Consider the following 24434-nt stretch of genomic DNA (forward strand, 5'->3'; position numbering starts at 1 on the left):
ACATAAAATGAGAAGAAGGCAGCTAAGCTGCATCTAAAAGTAAATACTGCAGTTTGACTTTACAATGAAAACATTTACATCTATATAACAAATCTGCATATTCAATAGGTTGCTTGAATACTAAAATGATGGAAATTTACAGTATATCATGTGAAAAAGCTCAGTGAGTCTACTTTATATGATGACAATGTGCTGTGTAATTAGAGATTAACCCACCAAAGAATCCAACTGATCCCTCCGGCTGGCGAACAACCGTCCATTTATGCTAAGAGTGGAGAACACTGAAACATCATTGGGCTTGAAGATGACTTTCTCTGTAAAACAAAAAAACACGACACCGAGGGTTAAAAAAAACATTTATGTCAGATATAATAATAATAATAATACATTTTATTTAAAGACGCCTTTCATGGCACTCAAGGACGCCGCACAGGGAATTCATAAATTAAGAACAGCAAAACAAATACTATACAACAGCAAAACAAATACTATACAACAGCAAAACAAATACTATACAACAGCAAAACAAATACTATACAACAGCAAAACAAATACTATAAAACAGCAAACAAATACTATACAGCAAAACAAAAACAAAACTATACAACAGCAAAACAAATACTATACAACAGAAAAGGCGGAGCAACAGACATTTAAGTGGAATAGGCAGTTATAAACAGATGTGTTTTTAGTTGTGATTTGAAATGGGGGAATGAATCAATGTTTCTGATTTGGGGGGGTAGTGAGTTCCAGAGACGGGGAGCAGAGCGGCTAAATGCTCTGCCCCCCATGGTGGTGAGACGGGCGGGGGGGACAGACAGGTTTATGGAGGAAGAGGATCTGAGGGAGCGGAAGGGAGTGGGACGCTGGAGGAGATCAGACAAATATGGGGGGGCGAGGTTGTGGATGGCCTTGAATGCTAATAGAAGGATTTTGAATTTGATACGGAACTGGACCGGGAGCCAGTGGAGCTGTTGGAGGACAGGAGTGATGTGGTGGATGGAGGGGGTTCGAGTTATGATGCGGGCAGCTGAATTCTGGACCAATTGAAGTTTGTGGAGGGATTTGTGAGCGAGACCGAAGAGGAGAGAGTTGCAAAAATCGAGACGGAAGTGACGAGACTGTGGACAAGAATTGCAGCAGTGTGGGGGTAAGGGAGGGGCGGAGGCGATTGATGTTACGTAGGTGGAAGTAGGCAGACCGGGTAATGTTATTGACATAGGGTTGAAAGGATAATGTGCTGTCAAGGATGACACCCAGACTCTTAACCTTGGGGGAGGGTGAGACGGAGCAGTTGTCAATTGTGAGAGAAAAACCGTCTGTTTTGGAAAGAGTGGCTTTGGTGCCAATGAGGAGAACCTCGGTTTTATTACTGTTTAATTTGAGGAAGTTTTGGGTGAGCCAGATTTTTATTTCAGAGATGCAATCCGTAAGGGAGGTGGGCGGGAGAGTGGACGAGGGTTTGGTGGAGAGGTAGAGCTGGGTGTCATCGGCGTAACAGTGGAAGTGAATGTTAAATTTGCGGAAGATATTGCCGAGGGGAAGCAGGTAAATGATGAAGAGTATGGGCCCCAAAACAGAGCCCTGGGGCACACCTGAAGTGACGGAGGAGGGAATGGATTCACAGGACTTGAGTTGAATGAACTGTGTGCGACCAGAGAGGTAAGATGTGAACCAGTCTAACGGAGTGTGAGTGATGCCAATGGAAGATAGCCTATTGAGGAGGGTGGTATATATTTATATAATAATATTACATTTAATATATATATATATACAAATATATATATATATATGTATATATACACATACAGTGGCTTGAATAAGTTTACACACCAATGCTAAAGAGGAATAAAAAACATCTTTTGGAAATTGATCTTAATGCCTTAATTAAAAAAATGTAGGAAATTCCGACCTTTTAAGGCCACCAATTTTCTTTGTGAATGAATAATATATTGTGTATATATATATAAAATCTGTAAAACAATAAGAGGATCTACAACTCTCTGACGCCTTTTTTAGCCATGCTAACATGGCAAACTTACAATCTGCCCAACACCATGGTGCAGAATAAAATATCTCAATAACTACTAGATGGATAAATTATTTTGTACAAACATTCATGGTTCCCAGTGGATGAATTCTACAGACTTTGGCAAACCAAAGCGCCACCAGCAGGGTGACATTTCTGGTGAAATGTCTTGACAACTATTCGATGGATTACCATGAAATTTGGTACATACATTAATGTTCCCATGTTCATTCATGTTGAATTATACTAATGTTGATGATGCATTAACCTTTCATATAGCTTAATCATCAGGTCAAACCTTTCCACTTTTTATTTGTACAAATACTTTGCAAAACATTTATTTTCCTTGTCTGCAACTGCCTTTTTCAATTTCTAAAATTACTGAACAATGTGGTTAAGGTAGTTGGGAAGTCGGAGACTTTCAATCTGAGAGATGGTTATGGTATTGGTCAACAACTTATACCATTTTGTTATACTATTGTACTATCTGTCCTTCAAGAGCTCTCTCATGATACATTGTATGTAAAAGCTAGTGACAGCCTTGATTTGTTCTTGCAAAGCTAAAGTTCACTGGTTAGAGATACAGTATATGAGCAGTATGATAATAAACTCCAAGCAAGAGTGCAGCTACAGCTCTGTATCTGTTTACTTGCCTTCGATAAGGAACATTCCAGGTCAAGTGTGGACGAGTAAGAGCTGCATTAGAGCCTTCTGGCAGAAACAGTGGAACATCATTACAGTTAGGAGCAGCCACTAACACCAACAGCCTCCTGCTGAATGTCATGAAAAAAACTGAGCTCAGGTTTTTCCCAAGCTGCTTTAAAGGTTATTCTTTAGCACCTACTGTAGCACCCATTTACTGTCCACAAAAGGGAGCTAATTTCTCACTAAATCAGTCATGAATTTATTAGTATATCGACCTGCTTGGGCTCTCCCTGCTGGTGCCGTCTCCAATCATTTGATTAGCATGTAGCTGCCACCACTCTCACCTCCTGTCGAACTGAGGTTGACCAGGAGCAGGTCCTCCGCTGACCCCAGCTTGTCGGCCACAGCACCGATGACCTCCCTTACTGAGGCAGCCACAGGGACTCGGATTGTTGTGTAGGTGTGGTCACAGCAGTAGACTTTGAGCAGAACTGGAGGCAGGAATCAGAACAAATACGGGACTGTCAGCAAGACGGAAAGAAGGAGTGGTAAAGATGTACTGGAAAGTTGGAGGCAGTTGGATTATTGCAATTCTAAGGGGTCACTGGGTACATCTGAGGGGTTGTGGATTGATTCACAAGGGGAAAACATGTTTATAAATGTTTATCTAATTTAGCTTTTTATGTGAAACCCCGGATAGTTTTTGCTTTTTTAAAGATATCATAAGCCAAAATGTTTTGGATTCACTAGGTTAAAGCTTCCTATGTCCAGCAAAGTCCATTGAGAACTGACTTTGATTAAGCATTTGCAAACAAAACATGTTCATGTGTGGGATTGTGCAGGCAAAAGATGCCAAAAAACACACCAATGAAGCATTTCCTCTTACTCAGAAATAATTTCCACATTAAACAAGTAAATCATTTTTGCTTACAGAAAGTGGATGTGTGGTTTTACATGGTAATCAGCATTAGCAGGTAAATGGCAGGAAGCAGCCAAACTTAAAACAAACAGGCGTGAGTGTTTATCTAATGGAGACTTGATGACGTAAAGACATTGCTAAATACATTTTTTAAATAGTGGATATGATGTAACAGCGACGGACAGCAGTGTGCAGTAACGATTAACTGTTTACGATCAAGCGTCTCGGACAAATTCTATGTCAGACAGGGATGTCCATTACTCACTTTCATCATTACTCTTGATGGGCTGACGTTTCTGAAGCTTCTCATCCCCCATACTAAACTGCCGCAGTAGGACTTTGTGCTGTGACAAAGTTTAACAGATTTAGGCATCGTGACATTTTTGCACAACACAATGAAATCTGCACTTAAGATTTAATTTGAAAGAAAAAAAAACGGTATCTTACCTTTTTCCGTGAAACTCTGGCATCTTCAGTGCTGAAACATGAAAAATAAGCGTTTTATTTAACCCAGAAAACCTGCCTATTTTGTTTACAATTATGTGCACATACAGGAGGATTACGGTACAAAATGATAAATACAGATTTAGATTCAGGATTAAGATTTATTCATTCACTTACTTTCGCTTCACACTTTTCTCCAGTTCTGTTAATTGATCCCTGAGGTCTGGAATTGCTTTGGCATCATTAGATACAGCCATGAGAAACTCCTGCAAAAAACAACAAGCTCTATATTAAAAGAAGTATTTCGTAAACAAAAGGTAACTTAATTTGGTATGGTGTCCGGAGTCATATCATAGACACAAATCAAAGAACAAACATGTCAAATGTAGTCAACATCCTTATTGCTGAGGGTAGCCAATAAATATAAAATAGATTGACAGTCACTGTGCATGCATATCATGTTGTCATTTAATAAGAGTCATTCATATTCTGAATCTCCAAACCAATCTTGACATAAATCTGTTTTTTATCATTGGACAATTCTCTACTTTGTGTGGTTAGCTGGTGTCTATTTATGACCGGACACCTCTGACGCAGGTGTTTGTTTGCGGTTGTAAGTTCAAAGTAGTAAACTCAAGGTAAAGACAGCAACAGTGAGACGTAGCTAAGAAGCTTGGAGTCAGTGTTATGTGTGTCACCAATATAAAAATAAAATATCAATTGAAACTCAGTTGACCCCTGCAGGGGTCTTAATGTTACTTATATCTACTGTATAAACTGACCTTTAGGAAAGCCACAGAGGAATCCTCCTCCTGCAGGTGATCTCCATGTACAGCAGCCCACTGCATCACCAGGCGGATCACCCTACGCTTGTTGTTAAGAGTATAGTCCAGCTTCTCTTGTTCAGAGCCCTGCGAGGCCTGGGCATGGTAGGTGCACAGCAGTTAAAGATCAAAACACTGTCAGAAGAGCAGAGTAGGAAGGGTTTCCCATGTAACCACATTAAGTAACATAGTGCTGAAAGGATATTGGGCCATCAACACCGGACATAGTTGACTGTTTGGGATGAAGACACAATGCATGAGCACATAGTCATCTAAGGCTGAGTCTGTCACAAAAAAAGAGAGAGAAGGCTATGTCAAACACCTATGTAAGAGCAGATCAAAGAGTGCCCAGAACCATCAGGCCTTGATCCTACACCTCTGCAGGCAAATGAAAACCGAATGCATCCACACAAGCGAGAGTAATTAGATCAGCTCCGTGATGTGTGGCTAATCATAAATGAGAACAAACAGGTCAGTGCAGAGCAGCAGGCTGAGGACAGAGGAGAGAAACTCTGAGCCACAGAGAATAAATATACTGCACAGAAGAAAACCCTTCACAGTAAATCATTATCATTCTGACAGATTGTATTAGATACTAATGTACTAATCTGACATGATGAATATTGCATGCTGAGCAGTACCTGACTCTGTGAATTGAGAATCCAATCGCATCATTTCAAGAAGGTGCTCCAAAATCTTCTCCGGAGTCCCTGACATGACCTTGTATCTGAAGGAACACAGGATAAAACACACCCTTCACTAATCAAGAAACACTGGCTCTTAATGCTCTGTGACACCTCCATGGTCCTTGACTGATTTGTCTTGCTTGAACATGTGTCTGTGATTGCTTTATTTGATAACAATCCTATTTACAATCACCGGGTTCTCGGCCAGGCTGAAGAGTAAGGGGAGCCTGGGCTCAGAGCTGTCAAAGAAGCCAAATTAAAAATGTAGGGGCATCTTCTCTATGAAGGAGAATCAACACAATCCAGTCTAGGTTGTTTTTGTCACTGCCCAATATAAGGAGAGTGCATATTGAGAGTGTAAACGGTTTACGACATAACTGTGAAATTGTGAAATCCATGAAATAATAAACTTTTCTCATTACAAACAATAACAAAAGATGGGAATCATTTCAAAAACCTTTTAGCTGTCTAGCTATGATTGTTTGATTGCTAACGTTAGCTCAAAACGCCATTCCAGTGACAGCCTTTGTTGTGTTTGATTGCTAGCTTGTAGCCAGCAGTGAACCAACTTTGTCAATTTGGTACATTTTTACTGTATTGACATTTCAGAAGTCTCTCGTTAGCATCTTACATGCTACTTGTCATACTGATGCATCGCAAACGTACTCTCGTACACAAGTGACGCTGCGCGCTTAAATCGCACTCTCCTCACAGTGGGCATGACAGTTTTTTCATTACCATAACCACTCAATGGTACTTGTAGTATGACATTTTCAAAGTTTTGAGCATCTATGTGTTGCAGCAGCTGTTTATCGAAGCGGCACACCCAAAAGTCATTGGTGACTTAATCTGCCTTCCTCCACTGGGCTCGTGCCATATTCATTATTATACGCATAATATGGCAGTGACAGAATGTTTTCCACAGTTTACACTTGTGGTGCAGGCACAGGATTGGCACCCATTAAGATAATTTACGCTGGCTCTTTTCTAATGTAAATACACAACTGTACTTTTTTATGTCATGCACTCTAACTGTAAGATTCAATTGTTGCTAGAACGTCATTTAAGTTTTTAATTTACCCAGCTGACGTCACTATTAAGCATTAAAGCTACAGTCAAGGTACTAGTAGGTTTCACTCACTTATGTGTAATTTACTGATGCATGTTAAGGTTTAATCTTAGCTAGCTTGAGTTCCCCATTGTCTTGCTTTTATAACACAGTCTCCAAGAGGTTTTTAAAGGGTATCCCTTTATTACGTGTTGTAAAGGTTTGTTTTTTTAATCTGTGTTTTCCCTTTTCGTTTGCTTTTTTCACTGGTCTTCGTTGTGTTTGTAGTCCCGTTTCTGTTTAAGTGTCTTGTTTTTTATCTTGTTTTTTTTGAGTTGGGTTTTTTGTCTTGTTCCTCCCCGGTCTGGTGTTCCCAAGTGTCGTATGTTCTGTTTCCTGTTTTATTTTGAAGTTGGGTTTTTGTCTCCTCTTGTCTTTAGTTTTACTTCCGGTGTCTTCCCACTCTTACCTGATGTTTTCCACCTGCTTCCCTGCCCTCTTGTCACCTGCCTCTCGTTACCTCATGACCTTGTGTATTTAGTGTCTGTGCTTCCCTCATTGCTTGTCAGATCGTTCTGGTTCGTCTGCTTGTATGTACCTCGTCCTGCTGTTTGTTCCCGTTCCTGCGTCCTGTTTCCTAGTGAGTTTTTTCCCTGTCTTTGGTTCTTATTTTCTTCTTGCCTTTTTTCCCCCGGACCTTTTTGTATTTTTGCACTTGTTTTTGGCTTTTTGGATATTTGTTTTGTTTCACTGTTGGACAATAAATTTCCGGACATTTTATCCATTCTGTTTGCCTGCCTCTTCTTGCGTTTTGGTCATCATTCCCCTGCTACACATCACCCATGTATTCCATGTTTATATATTGCTTATAAATAGTACATAGGGGAACTAAAAGTGTTGTCATTTTACAACACCTGCCAGACAGAAATAAGAATTTCTATGGATCATAAATTGTTCTGCAAAGATCTACAACACACACACACGCACCCTGCATTTTAATAATTCCTGTGTAAAGTCTAGTAGATTGGATTATGGGTGCTTTTACTTGTAATGGGAGGACGAGGCTCCATGGTTGGAGGTTCGACTGCTGCCGAGACTCTTCTCTAACACCAGAACATCCTGACCATGCTCCTTCAGACGCACCGTGTTGGCCTCCACGTCCTTCACACAAATACACACACACCGTGCACATAAGTTATGCATCTTAAACTGTACACTTTGAGCAAGAAGCTGTGTGAGCTGTAAGGTTGTGTGTAGTTCTGTCTGAGCCTTTTTTTGTTTTTAATAGATTCTTATCTATCCAGTATCATGAGGTAGCAGGTTGGTTTACTACCTGAACAAGCAGTGGCCTGCTGGAGGAGAGTTCCCGTTTTCCACACAAGTTTTCATCCACAGTTAATTAACCCCAAATCAGCATTTTATCTCTAGCTTGAAATATAGTAATATAAGTCATTAACAACATATTTCATATTAAGATGACTAAGCTAATGGGTGCAAAGGTCTGGAGTACTATCTCAAAGGATACATAAAATGTCTTTTATGGCTGCATTGCTGAGGTTTTGCCAACAGAGGGCAATAGAGCTTTTTTTTTTTAAATGTCCCTGTAAAATCATCAAAGATGTACAGAAACTCACCCTTAAAATCCTGTTAAAGTCCTCCTTGTTGACTCTCAGGAAGTGACAGTTGTCCTCTCGCAAGACAATGGAGGCAGCTCGGGGGGCATCGTTGACTAGAGCGAGCTTTCCAAAGTCGTCTCCCTCGTGAAGAGTGCAAACAACACCCTGCGAGACACAGCATACTGATCAGTTACTGACCAATTAATCAATGCTCTGGTCGGAGCAAAATGATCATTTTATTGTTATTAGAAACGATGTGAGCTCAAATGCATACTTTTCCATAGATGACAACGTTGACTGAGCCCTTCAAAATAATATACCATGATGTACCCTCCTCCCCCTGACTGAACACTAAGAGAGAAAAGAAGATTTTAGGCAGTCTGATATACTCTAAATTGGGATTTGTTGGATTAATTCTGACTCTTAAATGCATTTATTAATTTAATTGTTTGGCACTGGCTGTTTGAAAAGGTCACTTATTTTATCACATTACTTACACACGGTTCCTGCCTTTGCATGAGACTCAAAGATCAGCACTCCTGCCAGTTCTCTCTTCACCTGCAGAATGTATAACTCATGACGATTAATATGAACACAAATTGTCTGCAACAGGGAGCAACCAGAAAGAGTACAACCATGCAAAGTTTTACTCTCCCACTAGTCAATACTGCCAGTGTAAAACAGATGTTCCTAAAATTGAATGAAAGTCAAAATCCATAGAAAGCCATGCAGTTTTCAGCAATTCTCACATAACTTGTAATTTTTAGTGAATCCTAGCAGCAATGCAAATTAATGATTTTACTTGTTGAACATGTATTAAAATGTTTTTAAATATGTGATCAATTATGTTACGGCTACACAGGTACAGTAGGTGTGTTCGGTTTGCATGCCTGCATCTTTTCCTTCAATCTGCTCTTAAATATGACACTTTTCTGAAGAGTTGAGCATATTTTTTATGCCACTTGAAACAGAATTAAGATTACTGTCTGCACAGTGACAACAGGGGGTCATGTGACCACATAAGAAAGAAAACTCACAGTGGTGGATAGGTGAGATAAGGCCTTTATATGGAGCAGCTCTTCATAAATGATCTCCAAATCATCTGCTGTTCTTTCAGAGGGACTAAAAAACAGGAAATATGTAAATAAAATCATAACATTATCACTGCACCAATTCACTTTATTTATTATTGCTTAAGAGATCATTGCCTTATAGCCATACTGTTTGCTCAGAATCATCCTCATGTGGGCGTCAGGTCCAATCTGTGAGAGAAGAAGCAGGGTGTCCTGCAGCTCCTCTTGGCTTTCTTTCCTCTCCTCCTCATCGGGTAAACTAGCATCCTCCTGCTCGTCATCCAGAAAGCGGTAGAAAAGGTACTTGTCCTGGAAGCTCAGCTCCTGGTCCACTGCGTCACAACAACAAAGACAGCAGGGTTTAAATTTATTTAGAAATCACTGCTTTGCATGAACACGTGGTGCAGACACAGACATCACACAGAGTCTCACCATGGTTGAGAACACCTTCTTCCAGCAGCACCTGCCACATGCCCACAGCCTGAATACGAGAGTGGATGCATGAGCTCTGTTGCATTTGCCAGTCAACCAACTCTGTCCCCACGCAACACTGCCTGAGAAAGACAGGAACATTCTATATAAGATCTTATACAAGGCTGAGCAGCAGTTACATAATATATTTTGTCTGATTTTCTTAATTGAATCTCCCTGTTCTTTGTTTTTTTTTGTTTCGGTTGTTATACTAAACTGCTAAACAGTCAGGAGGTTAAATAAGACCGATAAGGTGTTACATTTCATTGGTGGTTTTCACTTTTTTTCTACCTTTCTTTCAACTTTACACACTCATATTTGTATTGTCAGATTGCTTTCATGTGTGTGAATGAATTGTTTGTATTGTCGCTTCCCTCACATTGCCCCTTGTGAGACTAATACAGTATTCTGAATTTAATTGAATTGCATGTTGCAATCTCCCTAAAAAATAACGAAGAATTAAGATGCCAACTAACCTGTATGTCTTCAAATGGTACTTTCTGTCTCTGATCATGTGAGGCGCCCTGGAGAGGATGGCGTTACGGAGAATCTTACCCGCACGCAGGATCTTCTCAGACGGGACCTGCACAGTAGAACTCAAGTTAAAGCTTGGCACAGGAAAGTCCCACTGAGTACCAGCCACATAAACAGGTAATGATCAGCCCCTACATTCAGTAGGTGGATTGTGTTTAATACCTGAGAAATGCATTTAAGGTGAGATTTGGCTGGACTTTCAATGAATGACTTCTGCAAAATAAAATGAAACAAATATAAGGGCAATTGAAATAAAACACACCATGGATGACAATCAAACTGAGGCTCAACATCACAGGAATCAGATGAGATTTAAAGCTGTTGTGGGAAACAACAGTCCAGTAATTGCTAATAAAAGACATCAGGAAAACAACAACACGCCAGACAAGTCAAGTGTTTTTCTTCTCACAGGATGTCTTCTTCACTGACTTTAGCTGTCAACTTTAATTGTACGTACAGCTTTCTATATTGCTTCCTGTAATAATAATAGTGTGTTGCCAGACTCTTGATTCATTCAATTGCTTAAATTGGACACAGATATTGTCAATTACCGTATGAAAATGTGTTTTTGTTTATTTTTTTCCCCCACTAGGGCCATGGGGTGGGCTGCAGGGCTGTGACATTTAAAGTGCACTCTGCATGCTTTGGAGAGCAGCATAACTCGTGCATTTATGTGGAGGCATTAAAGTTCATGATTTATTTACAAGAAAATTTGTCCACTCAGTACCCAAAGAAGCCGGGCTTTCATACTTATTATTTATAGCATATGTTAAAGCAAATTAGAGCTGTTTGTGTGTTACATAAAAATAAAACAAGCTATTTTTAAATAATCTTGTGGCCATGTTGTGACTAAACTCTATGTAGGAACAAAGCACAGTGCACCATAAATCAGCTGTAGTGCAACGTTATCAAGACAGTGGTCAGGAAACGACAACAGGAGAGAGGTGGGACAGGAACTGTTATGGATGGAGACAAAAACTCCAGTCTTATTGTTTATATTTAGACCACCTTTATACAAACTTCACATTCCGTGTTCTTTTCCATCCTCTGTTAGAGAGACGAATAACGGTAAAGGATGCCATTACATCAGGCAAAAATAAAAGCACAGAATGAGTTATAACCCATAGGTTTAAATGTCAAACCATGTACAGTGACACTACCCTAGACAAGAACAAGGCCAAAGAACCAGTATCATCTCACTTTTTGTCTCTCTCCATCACATAACAATAAGTCATACAAATATTTCATGTGTGTCAGTTAAACTACCTTATTCTGATGTTTGGAGACTGAAACAAATGAGTTGTCACTTATGTTCTCTTTTTCCGGCATTCCTTGTGGGAGAAAACAGAGATTATATTAATGAAGTGAATTAAGATGTGTGACAAACAACGATCACTGAGAAGAAAGTCCTATTCTCCAACCAGAGGAAATGTAGTACAGAGACTCTGCAGGTCCAGGTGTTAAAAAAGTGTAAAGCCACTTAATCCTTGAAATTTGATTTTAAAAGTAGGCAAAGTAAATATAGAACAACAAAGCACTGTATATATAAACATATAGTTATACTTTGTAAGTCTTTAAAACAATAAAATAAATGCAAAACACCACAAATTAACTTATAAAAAAAGTATAAAATACTCTATAATCTTTAGCTTAATGTGATTTTTACAAATTAAGTGGTTGTGGCTGAAAACTAGAGGGTCCTCATTTTCCTCTTATATTTTTATGCAACGTAAAAAGATTCTTCTGTAGATCCACTGTTTGGAACGTCAGATCAATTGTCTCTGGTGTGAACATGCGCTTACATTTTAGAGAAAAAATACTTTTTTAACAAATCTATACTGAACATATTTTTTTAATTAACAGTTCTTCTTAAATAATCATGCCATTAGGCATTATTACTCAAATCTTGTATGGTCAGTAAAGTGATGTAAATGAGGATATCTTACAGTCCTGCATGAGGTTTGTAAGCTGTAGTAATTTCTCTGTGTTAGGAGCTTTAAGCTTGTACCCTTAACAAATGACATAATCAGTCAACGCTGCTCAGTCAGAACTGTATCTGCAGGAAGAACTCAGCTATACAGACACAGAATCTACACAATACATAGAAAGTGGAACAGATGGGTCATATTGTGGCTATACATCCAGGAATAAAGCTTGAGCAACTTTGTTCACAATGCTTTGTTTAATTCCTGGCTATTTTAAATTCCTGATCATTTTTGTAAATGTATGTAAAAGTTATTTTCTGTTGCATAATATTTTTTAGCATGTAGACTAAATAACAAAATACAATACAATAAATTGACAAGTTTTTTAGTAGGACAAACACATTCAGCAATAGTAACCATTGCTGCTAAAGGTTTGCTTATATCAGAAAGAAGTAAAACTGGATGCACAAACCACAGTAACAAGTACAGACTTTCCCGAGCCTTAAATAGTATAATACATTTAAACAAAATTACTCATTTGAGTCACAGTTGATGATGACTCTGTGATGGTCAGCCTCCTTTACGACAATTAAAACAGCCACGGTCCTGTAGTTGATGAATTTGTAGATTCTGTTCTACAGATCTTATATTGAATCTGTCCTGACCTTGTCCCTTCTCTGTTTGTTCTGAAATCTTAACATTAAGTTAAAAACTGCACTAAACAGAGGTGGGAAGATGAGCAACAAGATATTGGGTGTCCAACAGTTAGGGATGGTCAAATGAAGCTTCACGAACCACTGTCTTTCATTTCTGAGCTCACTAGATGGTGTGACACTGAATTGCCATTCCTTTAACCTTTTTCTTTGAACAGAGAGCATCATTTAGCTAGCTAAGACAATAAAGACAGTGGTTTGCGAAGCTTCATTTGACCATCACTACCAACAGTACACATTGTCACCTGTTCCATCGACAGATGGTGTTCGTTGTTTCAAGCCCCCAACATCGCCTTCCAGGCAGCGCTGCCTGGCAGTCACTAGGATTAGGCAATGGTTAGGGTTAGGGTTAGGTCAGGGTTAAAACACAACACCCGGGATGGGCGCTGCCAGGGGCACAGGCACAGGAACCAGGGGACCACTGGTGTGATTAAAACACTTCAAAACCTCCTTCAAAAAACAAGTTTGGTTATTCTTCATGTTAGGGTTAAGGTTAGGTGCCTTGAAGTCAACGGTTGCAGCGCTGCCTGGAAGTTGACGTTGGGGGCTTCAAACTCCATTGAGTTGGACAGATACTCATGAAAGCTAATGCTATTTGCTCTGACAGTTCCCGCTCCTTATTTTCTGAATTTCAGTCCTTGCCGTCTGGCTCCCATCTGAGATGTCTATCTGTAAGGAGTAACAGGTACAAATACTGCTTTATACCTGCAGCCATTTCCTTCTTGAATGTTGTATTCCAGTTGGACTGTGTGTAGAGCTTGTATGTATTTATGTGTCTTGTATGTGTTTATACTTCCTGCCCACCTCATTGCCATCAACAAATAACACAAATAAAATTGAAGTTGACTTATACTGGTCATTTTAGAAAGCAATGACAAACATTGGATTTTGTAATTTACGTATGACAATGTTAAACCTAAAACATCCTGTATGGAATCTGTACTTGTTTATTGCTTTTTTTAGAAGTTAACACATTTGTACATAATTTTATTTATTCAAGATAAGATGTAAGTTATAAAAATGTAAATTGAATTTGTTGGTAAAAGGTAAGATCTAGATAGAATATGTTGAACGTGTTTTTTTATTGAACAATAGTGGAATAAGTTGTGCTCAGTTAGAGTGTTACTGAATGCATGACTGAGTGAAAAAATGCTGACTTTAAAAGCTCTACCTGTTTGCAACAAAGTTCTGCAGAAGCACAGCATTGTTTTAACAAAAAAACTATTTAAAATATGTTTAATTCATGTGAGTAGAGTTACATAACAAATAAGTTACTGTAGATGTATTCTACAGGAGAGTGCATCAGCCTCCAGCGGCTTGATGCTCGTGTGACTTCTGTCTTGGTGTATTCATGCATAGAGTACATACTGTAAATCCCCTAAGTACTCCACTGTATACCGCAAAAGAAATACCAAGGGCCCTGCTTTTACAGTGCTGCTACACAGCATGTTGCAGAGATAAATACTACAGCAGACACATCAACTTTTAAAAGCAGCCCAAAAGGCTACAGTAGTCAATAAATAAACATAAACATAAACATTACAACATACTGTAGTAGTGAACCCACTGCCAGTGGGCCAACCGGCTCTATGGATTTTCTCACTGCTGTTTGTCATTTTTATGGTACATGACTTTGAAGAAGGTAAGTAGTCTGTTTAAGCAAAGTTAATATTGAGTTAACTTCCAACAGAAAAAAATAAATAAAAGTATCAGCCTATATCACAATGTAAGAAGATGGACAGTTGGACAGTAAGGGGATTAAAATAAAAGTATTACATATGTATGTGTATATGTTATATTACCTAAAGATTGTACAATCTCATTATACAAACAAAATCAAAGTTACTTTAGGGAATATTTAAAAAGTAAAATGACACCATTTTACTGTGAACAGTGTTCATCTTGATAAATACATCAAAGACAATCTGCATAGAATCTGCATACTCTTATTTTTCTTATCTGTGCCTTTAAATCTCATGTAACTGATATGAAAGCAGCTAAAAATAAACCAAACGCACTTCTGTACCTGTTTCTAATTATGTAACGCTAATTATGTAACACTGTCCCAGAGCGTCCTTCCGTGCGCACCAACTGCAACCTTTGAACATTTAGGAGCTTGTCTTGAAGATCCTGTTACAATTAAATTTAATTCAAAGTTCCAAAAATGCTTTTGACTCTTTCACGGTCTGCACTGTGTGAAGGTGAATATGACAACAATAACAAAAACTGACAAATTTAGGAATAAAATGTGTGATTGCTGAGCCTAAACCACTTCAAAATGTAAACAGTAATTAAGGGCTACTTACTGTCACCACTACATCCGCTGTCCATCACACCATAGGGTGGGGAGAGCAGGCCAGCCATGTACTTATGATATTTCTATGAAAATCGGAAAATACAAGGACAAATCAGTTATAGCAGTCAATAGCTTACAATAAATGATCAATTTTACAGAAACGTGTAATATGATTGCAGCGCATTATGTGTCAATAAGCAGTTTTATAACTGGGTAAAGAAAGCTTTGTCCTTGTGTCTCATCACTTTATCAACTTGTCCATGGGAGGCCAAGGTAATGTCCCATCGCCAAGTGTGTGTGGTAATGTGACTTAACAGCAGCCTTTCACAGTTTATACTCTGGATAAATATTTAGAATTTAGCCAGAGATCTTGCCTTTTTCAATAAACCACTCACACACAGCTTTACAGGGCAGGATCACCATCACTGAAGACATACTCAGATCATTTACTTTTGTGTAAATGTCATGTTTTTGTTAGTTAGTGAACAGAGGTCAATTCAACCGTAGCTGAAGAGACGTAAAAGCATTTCAGAAAGCTGGATTAGCATTCGATAGCTAACAAAATATATGGAAAATATTTAAATTTTGCCAACTGAGGTTAACCATTTAGTTATTATCATTTAATGGGGATTTCTATTCTGCTGTGAATTCTTTCTCTCTTGCAGAAAGTACTTACTTTTACTGTAATATGGATCCCCTGGGTCTGAAATAAAGTTTATACATATAGATATATATGTACATATCTATATATATATATATATATATATATATATATATATATATATATATATATATATATATTAAATCTGCATCTGATTTATAAATAATTTGTCAAGTAGACTCATGGATCAAGATTCATTTGTGGTAAAAGACAACTGAAAATGATTATGTGGTAAAGCAACTAGGTTCTGAGTCGATAAAAAGTTGATTGAGGACCACTTAGTGACCGACCAGTTCTCTCTACCTCCCCATCATCTGGTCTAGGAGATTGAACAAAAGCTAGAACTAAAGAGCCATTTGTTCCTGTATGTGTAATGTACTCTCAGAGGTCATGTTTTAAATTCAATACTACCCCCTTAGGTCAGTTAATCACTTTAGCAACCCTTAAGGGCCACACGGCTTTGTATCTCAGTTTAGAAACATCTCAGTGACCTCAGTTTTGAAACCACATATCTACTCCAAAATAAGGATTAACTTGTTGCTCATTAAGACAATACAATATTGATTAATGTCGCGCTAACACCACACTCAGATTATCAAAATGTGTCTTTTGTGAAGCCGTGTTTGTACACATGCAAACAGATTTATATATTCAAAGTTGATCAACAGAACTGAAGCCTCCAGAGTCACTTCAACATGCCTATCTTTGTTGACAATTAAAGGATTAGGGGGGAGCACTTAAACTGAGCAGCACATGAACAAATGAACTCAACCCCTCTGAGCCAATAAAGCCATGCTCCCTGAGGGGTTAAATACAATATGCAGGGTGGGTGTGGTTTTAGAGGAGGCTTTAAGTCCATTATCAGGTGTGCAAAAAAGCACTCTGTTTCTATTAGTAATGATGTCTCTGACTCTAATGACACACTTTGCATTTGTTTGTTATACAACATCCAGCATGTCATTGAGTCACTGACCTTTCTAGTGTGATTTTATTTATCTTTTTATAAGCATATTTTATCTGAGGTCAAACCGTTAGTTGTTTAATCTATTAATCGATCCACAGAATTTGCAACAATTTTGATGATCAATTTATCCTATGCCATTTTACTTCCCTTTATAACGTATGACCATACTACTGACAGAGATTGTCTCCAGTAGTAGAGGAAAGGCAGACCTGTAGCTAAATGCTTTATTGGATCACACTGATGTTGCTTCACATCAGCATTCACTGACAAATAGACAGTCAATAGTCATAAGGGACAAACAAACTCCACTGGGACTCACAGAAAGCTCTGAACAGAACGTGCACTTTTGTTTAAGCGGTGCGGCGTGTGTTGGACTGGGTCAAATAATCTGTCATGATCTGACATCCTGACAGCAAGCACATGGGTGTAGTCAGGCAGCTCACAGTGTCTGATTCAGTCTCTTACAAAATATTTAGTTACTTCTATAAACTGATTCCATTACGTTAGAGAAGATTTTGATCTGTTCCTTTAAGCCGATTTACTCTGAAAAACTGAGAGGTTTTACAAACGCTTCCACAATAGGGAGTCTGAATCCCATCACATCCATTACTTCCAAATGAAATCCATCACTACCAGACAGCAGAAACATCAACTTATATTTTGCTTATTTGCAGTAGATCTCCCAAGTTAGAAAGCCAAACATCTTTAAGATATTTAGTGGCTTGCATAGCTAAAGGATATGACTGACAGACAGTGTTAAAAGTGATACAAATTTAATCTGTTAAATGTTAAATTTGATCAACTATTAACAAGTGCACAAGCTCTTTCTTAATGTTTTAGGACCCAGCTTTTAATAATGCATTTACGTTTATAAAAGTAGATAAGAATGCCTGTCCTTGTGACCGCAATATCTCATGAACACATTGAGGGAATCCCTTCACATTTGGTACAAACGTCCACTTGGACTCAAGGATGAACTGAGAAGATTTTGAGGATCAAAGGTCAAAGTGACTGTGTGAACTCACAAAACACAATTTTGGCCATAACTTAAGAATTCCTACAACTTATTATGACAACATTTCACACACATGTCTAATAGGATAAAATGATGAAGTGATGACATTTTATACAAAAAAGTGTCTTTACTGTGACGTCATAATGTTCTGTAAACACACTTTTTTGACTATTATTCAATGCTATAACTCCGGCAGAGAAGAGGAGACATTTGGTTGGATACTGAATTGGTGACACTCCTTTTGGGTGGCCACTTTAAAGATCTTCTGTGTTGCCATGTTGACGATGTGTGCCAAGCGTCCATGTTTCACCAAGAAATACACTTACCGTGATACCTTTTATATATGTTATATGAGTCTGGACAGACATGCTAATAAACTGCAACTTTACTGGTTTGCAGAGGCATACAGTGCTTTGAAGCGGGGATTCTGGCATGATATTCCTTTAAATTGGACAAAATGCTATTTTATAAACCTTTTCACACTGTTTAAAAAGTAATATTTGATATACTTGACTAATATTTAGGTAAATGCAGCGTAAACACATCTCTGAGTCATTTGAGCATATGATCCACAGCTTTCATCCTTACATGAAAGGGAGGTTTACAAATGTCTGCAGTAACAGATGTGCCATTCTGTCTTCCTCCAGTGAAGCTTGTTTTTTGCTCATCTGCTCTCATACACTGACTTCACTGTTCACAGGAGCAGGAGAACTCTTACATATCCCTCAATCCTGACTTCTACTAATGGTTAATTTTTTCCCTGTTCACCTATTCAATATTTATTTTGAATATTTCTGACAATATTTACACTGTAAAAACACTGTAAATATTGTCAAAATGGGGTGAGTCTATATCTCTATCTGATGGAATAGCTATGCTTTAAAGTGTTCACAGATACATTGAGTCTTATTTATGTCATAACAACATATCAGTGAAGATATTGAAGTCATATCAGTGCAGTTCAAGCTTCTCCTCTGTCTTTCACGCTTGAGCACGTGATTGCATTGTGAGCATCAATGTGCATGAATGCACTGCTGTATTTTGAATACTTCACGCCAGATTACATAACCTACATAGGGAAACTGTTCTCAAAGCAATCACTGATTATTCTGAACTGTCACAAGCACACTTCAGGCCACCTGGGGGGAACAATTGGGAGGAAAACCCCTCCTAAGAGTTTCCCTTCTCTTCTGCTCTGTTAGATTTCCTCCCAAACAGAAACAGTTACAATATGAATTCTAAAATTTAATGATTTTAGTAGGAATGCAAATTCTGAACTTTAATTTGACATTTGGATGGCAAATTCTGAATTCTTCCAGATAGTGTGCACACCAGCAAGAACAATTCTGTACACATTTCTATCCAGCATTGTTTCACTTTCACTATATATTTTTTATATTATATTCTTATATATATTCTCATGCAGCAAATGCCTTGAATTGTTAAAAAGTTTGTCATGGATTACCTAAAGAATGCTACCAGCGTCCCATGCAGCCTATTATTGTTGTTAATGACTGGAAGATCCTCCACAACTTCTTAATCCAGACGTAAAGAAACACCCCAAGGATATAAATCCAGTTGTTAAAGAGTCATGAGTCAGATGGAGCGTGGTCCAGCAGCTCCGTCACCACAGCAGCAGACTGTGTCAGCCCAGCAGAGTGCCAGTCAGCCACTGACTTCTTCTGAGCAGCAGTTGCTAGGTGATAACTCAACTCCAGTCACTGAGCACCAGGGTCTCTCTCTCTCTCTCTCTCTCTCTCTCTCTCTCTCTCTCTCTCTCTCTCTTGCTCTCTGTCTTTCTCATGATCAGAGTAGTTGCTCATTTTCAGCTTGACCACCTTCACAAGTTGTAAGAGTTAAAATCTGAAATATTAAAACAATTATTGCAAAAATGTCTCTGCTGTTTTTGTCAACTTATAACCCCTCAGGAGGACATTTTTACTCCTTGGACATAACGGTAGAATTCAGTTTAACGTGTGTAAATTTCTTTGTGCATCCAATCCAAGTCGAAGATGTACAGACAGTCACATCCAGTATCCTGTTCCTATCGCTGAGCTCCTTCCTCTAAGGACACATGCCAGATGGCGTCTTATCTTTGACCTTGTTACTTATCAAAGTCCCAAGACAGCTGCATTGAACTCCCTGAGTGTTTTCCAACAATAAATTAATTCCACTTATAATATTATAATATGGATACCCAAGATTAAGTTTTCAATGTGCTATATTATTTGTCTGATTTTAAGGATGCTTTAATTAACATTGATGTGGTTATCTGGTGTTTGAGAATTAGTTGTTGCTGCTTTAGTATAAAGATGTTGTTTTTATATTGTCAATTTGATGCCTGACGAAGGTCCATATTGGAATGTTGAATCTCTAAAATAATGGAGTGTGAAGGAATTTAACCCTTACTTTTCAAGTAAAAATATGTGAACATTCCTAGAGAATAAAATAAACAAATCACACTTACACAAATAAATCGCACAAGCAGCTTCATCAGCTCATGTCATAGCTGCGTGTTTGTGAATGACAAATGATAAAGGTTGTAACAATGAATATGATAATAGAAAATTCTTGCTTTTATGATTAGGTATGTCTGATCAAAAATTCTTTCGTTCTTACTTTCTTTCCATAGGTGACAAGCAGTAATGTTTGATGCCTCAAGGAGAATAACAAAATTAATGTGTACATGGCATTTGGTGTTCACTTTTATTTAACTTTTTTTGTTATTTCTTCATCTACAGTATATCTCCATTTATCACATTACGAAAAGGTGACACATCAGTAAATTGCTGTCTCACTGATTTTGAGTCAAAAGATAAAGAAGGGATGTACTGTAACTAATAAACAGAGAGGTGGGGCTGAGCAGATGTCAGTGTGTGTCACTGAATCCCCATGGCAAATATGTCACTTTACACCCCCAACTGACAGTAACGACTGCAGCTTAGTTGTAATTTCCGTAAAATCGCACGTAAGAGGAAATAATTTCTTATTTTAGATCTGACCATGGTCATCCTGAATTTGGTGGAATAAAGGCTTGTATTGAACAGGCACACATTTAAGACAAGGCAATTTTACAAAATGTATTTTGAACGTCTATAATGGACTGAGGCAGAAAATATTTTCCTTCTTTACTTCTCATGCCAGTAACAAATTTGATTTGACATTTGAAATTGATTTACTCTTTGTTTTGGCTGGAATTCAGTTTAGCCAGCTCCTCCATGCTGTGGTTTAACTTGATGTGCAAACGCATGAACAATGCAATGATATGGCAGATGAAAGCTGAGAGAAATCTAGTTTGTGTGCCGGATGAATGATTTTAGTTTAGCATTGTTCTTTCTACAGCGGACACAGTATTCTGCACCACAGAAATTGAGCTGATAATACAAATCTGCATGGCCAGTTCCAGTTGCACATGTTTTATTTTCCAGGTTGGAGTTCAGATTTGGGATGTTCAGATGTTAATGATGTAACAACTCTGTTAGCAGAGATAAGGGAACAAAACAGAAATGTTTTGATATAATCTTCCTGCTCTTTCCATGCAAATATACTTTGTGCGCTTGGAGGGACTCCAGCCCTGGATGTGGTTTTCTACTTAGATGCTGAATCACCAGAGGATCCATGTGGCCTCCTTTTTCCAACCCCCCTCCATCCAATCCTTAGACACCAGAGGGCACGCTGCGTCCCTGCCACTTCCTGTTCATCAGCTTTCTCCACTGGCTGCCCACCAGGCTTCTTCTATGGACTGATGACACACCAACCCCACCCACCCACCCATTCTCTATGCTTAGCACCCAACAGATACGCCTCCAGCTCAAACATGCATGAAAAAATACATGCATAAATATGTCTCTATCTATAGGTACAGTATGTATACATACCTTTCTAAAGTGTAATTTGTCACATCTGACATTCAAAATATTAATTCTTCCAAATAATGAAAGCAGGTCAATTCAGGCCACATGCAGGCTGACATGACTGTGCGACAGCTGTCTTATGACCCTTCGAACAAAAATCACAATTGTGTTGTTTCAATCACAGTGCCCATCGGAAGCAGGATACAAAAAGAAAATTGATGATCAGGCCATCTAAGCTTCGGCCAGCGGGGCCGTGTGTGCTGAGCTTGGCTCATGTCTGCTCTGTTAAACAAACAGCACGGGGCTGCTCGCTCCCAGTTGTTGTAGCAGTCAGCAGCCATAAGAAAATAAAGGTTAAAGTTGCATACATGAGTACCCATAGACACTAATACAGAAATGACTTTGCCACGTGTACTTACACTATAGTCACATTTAAGAACCATTAAACCCCAAATACATATCCACAATTCCATAAAGCTATTGAGAGAAAATTGGAGATATATACACTGATTAATTGACATGGACTATCATGAATACATAATATTATCTATTGGTTCTTTATAAGGCAATTCTTTGCTCACTCCAGCACAGTTTTGGAAGAGTGCTTGGCCACAGGAGGACAGATCTGTGTGGGAGGAAGAGGAGGAAGTGTGTTACTTTGTTTCAGGGCTTCCTTCTCAGCTTAAAGCAGGGTAGGTGGTACCTTTCCCTTAACATCACTCCTTTGCAATCAGCTGGCATCAATCAATTGAGTATTTCTCTGTTCAACCTGGTTTTCAGGGCTGTAAGCAATAAGACCACTGATCTTATGCAGCTTATGGTTTTTTATTGTACAACTAAATTTATTTAAGTTTTAAAAAGCCTGTGTGAACAGATAAACTTCATTTATTTGAACAGCCACTTGGACACCCAGGGAAGTTGGAGGCAGTTTGTCACCACAGTGCATCAGAACTGGCAGATAAAGTCTGAAGTCTGATGCCACCATTTACAAGATACGACATAAGAATCTCTGCATTGCGGCAATACTGAGGGAATATATAAGCACAGTGCTAGGCAGAATAATTTTGTGAAACTGTTGTAGTAACAACACATGTAATGATTATCTGTCAACAAGCTGATAATGTGAATGTTGACTCAAAAGCCCTATATTTACAGCTTGGCCGACTTGCAAGGCAAAGCCAGCTAAGCACAACAGAAGATCCATCTGATGCTGTAAATAGTTGTCATGGTTTTCGGGAGAAGTACATCTGGAAACAGCATAGAGTGAATACCTCATTTGGAATACCTGGACTGTAGGAGTGATGAAACTGATTTAAAAAGGAAACACATGTTATCTTACTCTGCTTGGAATCATGTTTTTTTTCCACCACAAAGTCAAATTACCTTGCACATCTACTCCTTCTCCCTTATTGAAAAGTCCAGAATCTATAAGTATGTACGTTGTTTACATGTTTAACTGCTGGACAAATGATGTCTGCCACTTAGCTGAAAGTTCCGTTATTAGTGTATGTGCACTGGATGTTTCTGGTTTCCATGTGACACTTCTATAAGATGCATATCATGATTGACGACCATGATCAGTTCACAAACTAGTTGTGATCTCAAAAAAACCTGCTCATTTGTTCATGTCTTTAACTCAAATTCAAGGTGAGCACAAAGAAACTTTCCACCTCCTACAAATTAATGTGAAAACTTTGTGTCAAACTCTGCACATACATTTTTATGCACAGCGAAGCTTAAACATCCAAGCGAAGTAACTTCGCTGTGTGTCATCACATCACAAAAACAACCTAGACCAGAGAGATCTAAGGACAAAATCCAACAATGTGGGCGTAGAAAAAGCAACAAAATCTCATCTGAAACACACCTTGCTGAAGAGGTTTCCTGAGGGCAGAGGTGAAACATATAGCGTAGTAGTACTTCCACGTGATCCTTACCACACATCCAAACACTGTTAGGTATCTGGTCACACTGCTGCTGGACCGCACACTGACACAGACACATAGCCCATAATCTAACAGCCCCTGATGCCCTTCGGCCCCAGAGGAAATGGGCTGCCTCTCTCTGTAAACCAGCCCATTGCAGTGGCTCCAGCTGAGGGGGAGCTGAGAGAGGAGAGGGGCCTCTACACAGCATGACTCCTTATAGCTAACATGCAGGAGATGGAGGGATTAGTGGTACATGGTGACCAACCATAAACAATAATGTTTCTCTTTGGTATCATTGTGACAAGATACTAAAGAGTAAATATTTGTAAGATTGATTGTGACAGTCACAATCAATGATAGAATTAGAGCACGCAATAATAACATGAGTTAACACACACAACCAAACAGAATGTGTTTCTCCTCAGCACAGCACTTCCATCTAGTGGTCAAATAGGGTAAACCTTTTACACCCTAATAATAATAAAACCCTCATTTTATGGAATGCTTACACACAAACTTGGGAGCAGAAGGTTACAGTATAATAATGTAATATTGTAACTAATATAATATATTCCTGCAGGGGGGCCAACAACATATTCAAAATCAAACCTCCACTAATTCACAAGACATTGTGTCTACACGCCAACTACGTTATGGCTTGTGCTTAGCTCAATTCGTCACAGTTATCACATTCAACATTTAAATTCCAACAAGAACAAACTAAAAGAAGTGGCTGTTCCCTGGCTCACAGCAGCCCCCTCAGTATTTCATCAAATAAAGGACAAATGA

The 24434-nt window shown here is 38.6% G+C and overlaps 1 protein-coding gene across 2 annotated transcripts in view; it reads right to left on the minus strand.

The window, feature by feature from the left end:
* rapgef4a (Rap guanine nucleotide exchange factor 4a) overlaps positions 1-24434 on the minus strand; it is a 32220-nt gene that overhangs the window by 2361 nt on the left and 5425 nt on the right. Inside the window, exons 5-23 of one of the 2 annotated variants that reach the window (XR_004334017.1) lie at positions 15234-15306; positions 11556-11620; positions 10452-10502; positions 10232-10338; positions 9717-9838; positions 9433-9616; positions 9249-9333; positions 8709-8769; positions 8486-8562; positions 8230-8376; positions 7641-7756; positions 5503-5588; positions 5067-5145; positions 4820-4970; positions 4215-4303; positions 4041-4071; positions 3859-3937; positions 3019-3165; positions 217-314 (exon numbers count right to left, since the gene is read on the minus strand). Coding sequence is in view for 1 of the 2 variants with exons in the window: in XM_032528937.1 (XP_032384828.1) it covers positions 213-314; positions 3019-3165; positions 3859-3937; positions 4041-4071; positions 4215-4303; positions 4820-4970; positions 5067-5145; positions 5503-5588; positions 7641-7756; positions 8230-8376; positions 8486-8562; positions 8709-8769; positions 9249-9333; positions 9433-9616; positions 9717-9838; positions 10232-10338; positions 10452-10502; positions 11556-11620; positions 15234-15306 (1852 nt within the window). In the remaining variant the exon portion in view is untranslated. Of the gene's footprint in view, positions 1-212; positions 315-3018; positions 3166-3858; positions 3938-4040; positions 4072-4214; positions 4304-4819; positions 4971-5066; positions 5146-5502; positions 5589-7640; positions 7757-8229; positions 8377-8485; positions 8563-8708; positions 8770-9248; positions 9334-9432; positions 9617-9716; positions 9839-10231; positions 10339-10451; positions 10503-11555; positions 11621-15233; positions 15307-24434 lie in introns of both variants that reach the window. The other variant, XM_032528937.1, reaches the window with a different exon arrangement.

Source organism: Etheostoma spectabile, chromosome 11 (assembly GCF_008692095.1).
Source record: "Etheostoma spectabile isolate EspeVRDwgs_2016 chromosome 11, UIUC_Espe_1.0, whole genome shotgun sequence".
Classification (NCBI taxonomy): Eukaryota; Metazoa; Chordata; class Actinopteri; order Perciformes; family Percidae; genus Etheostoma; species Etheostoma spectabile.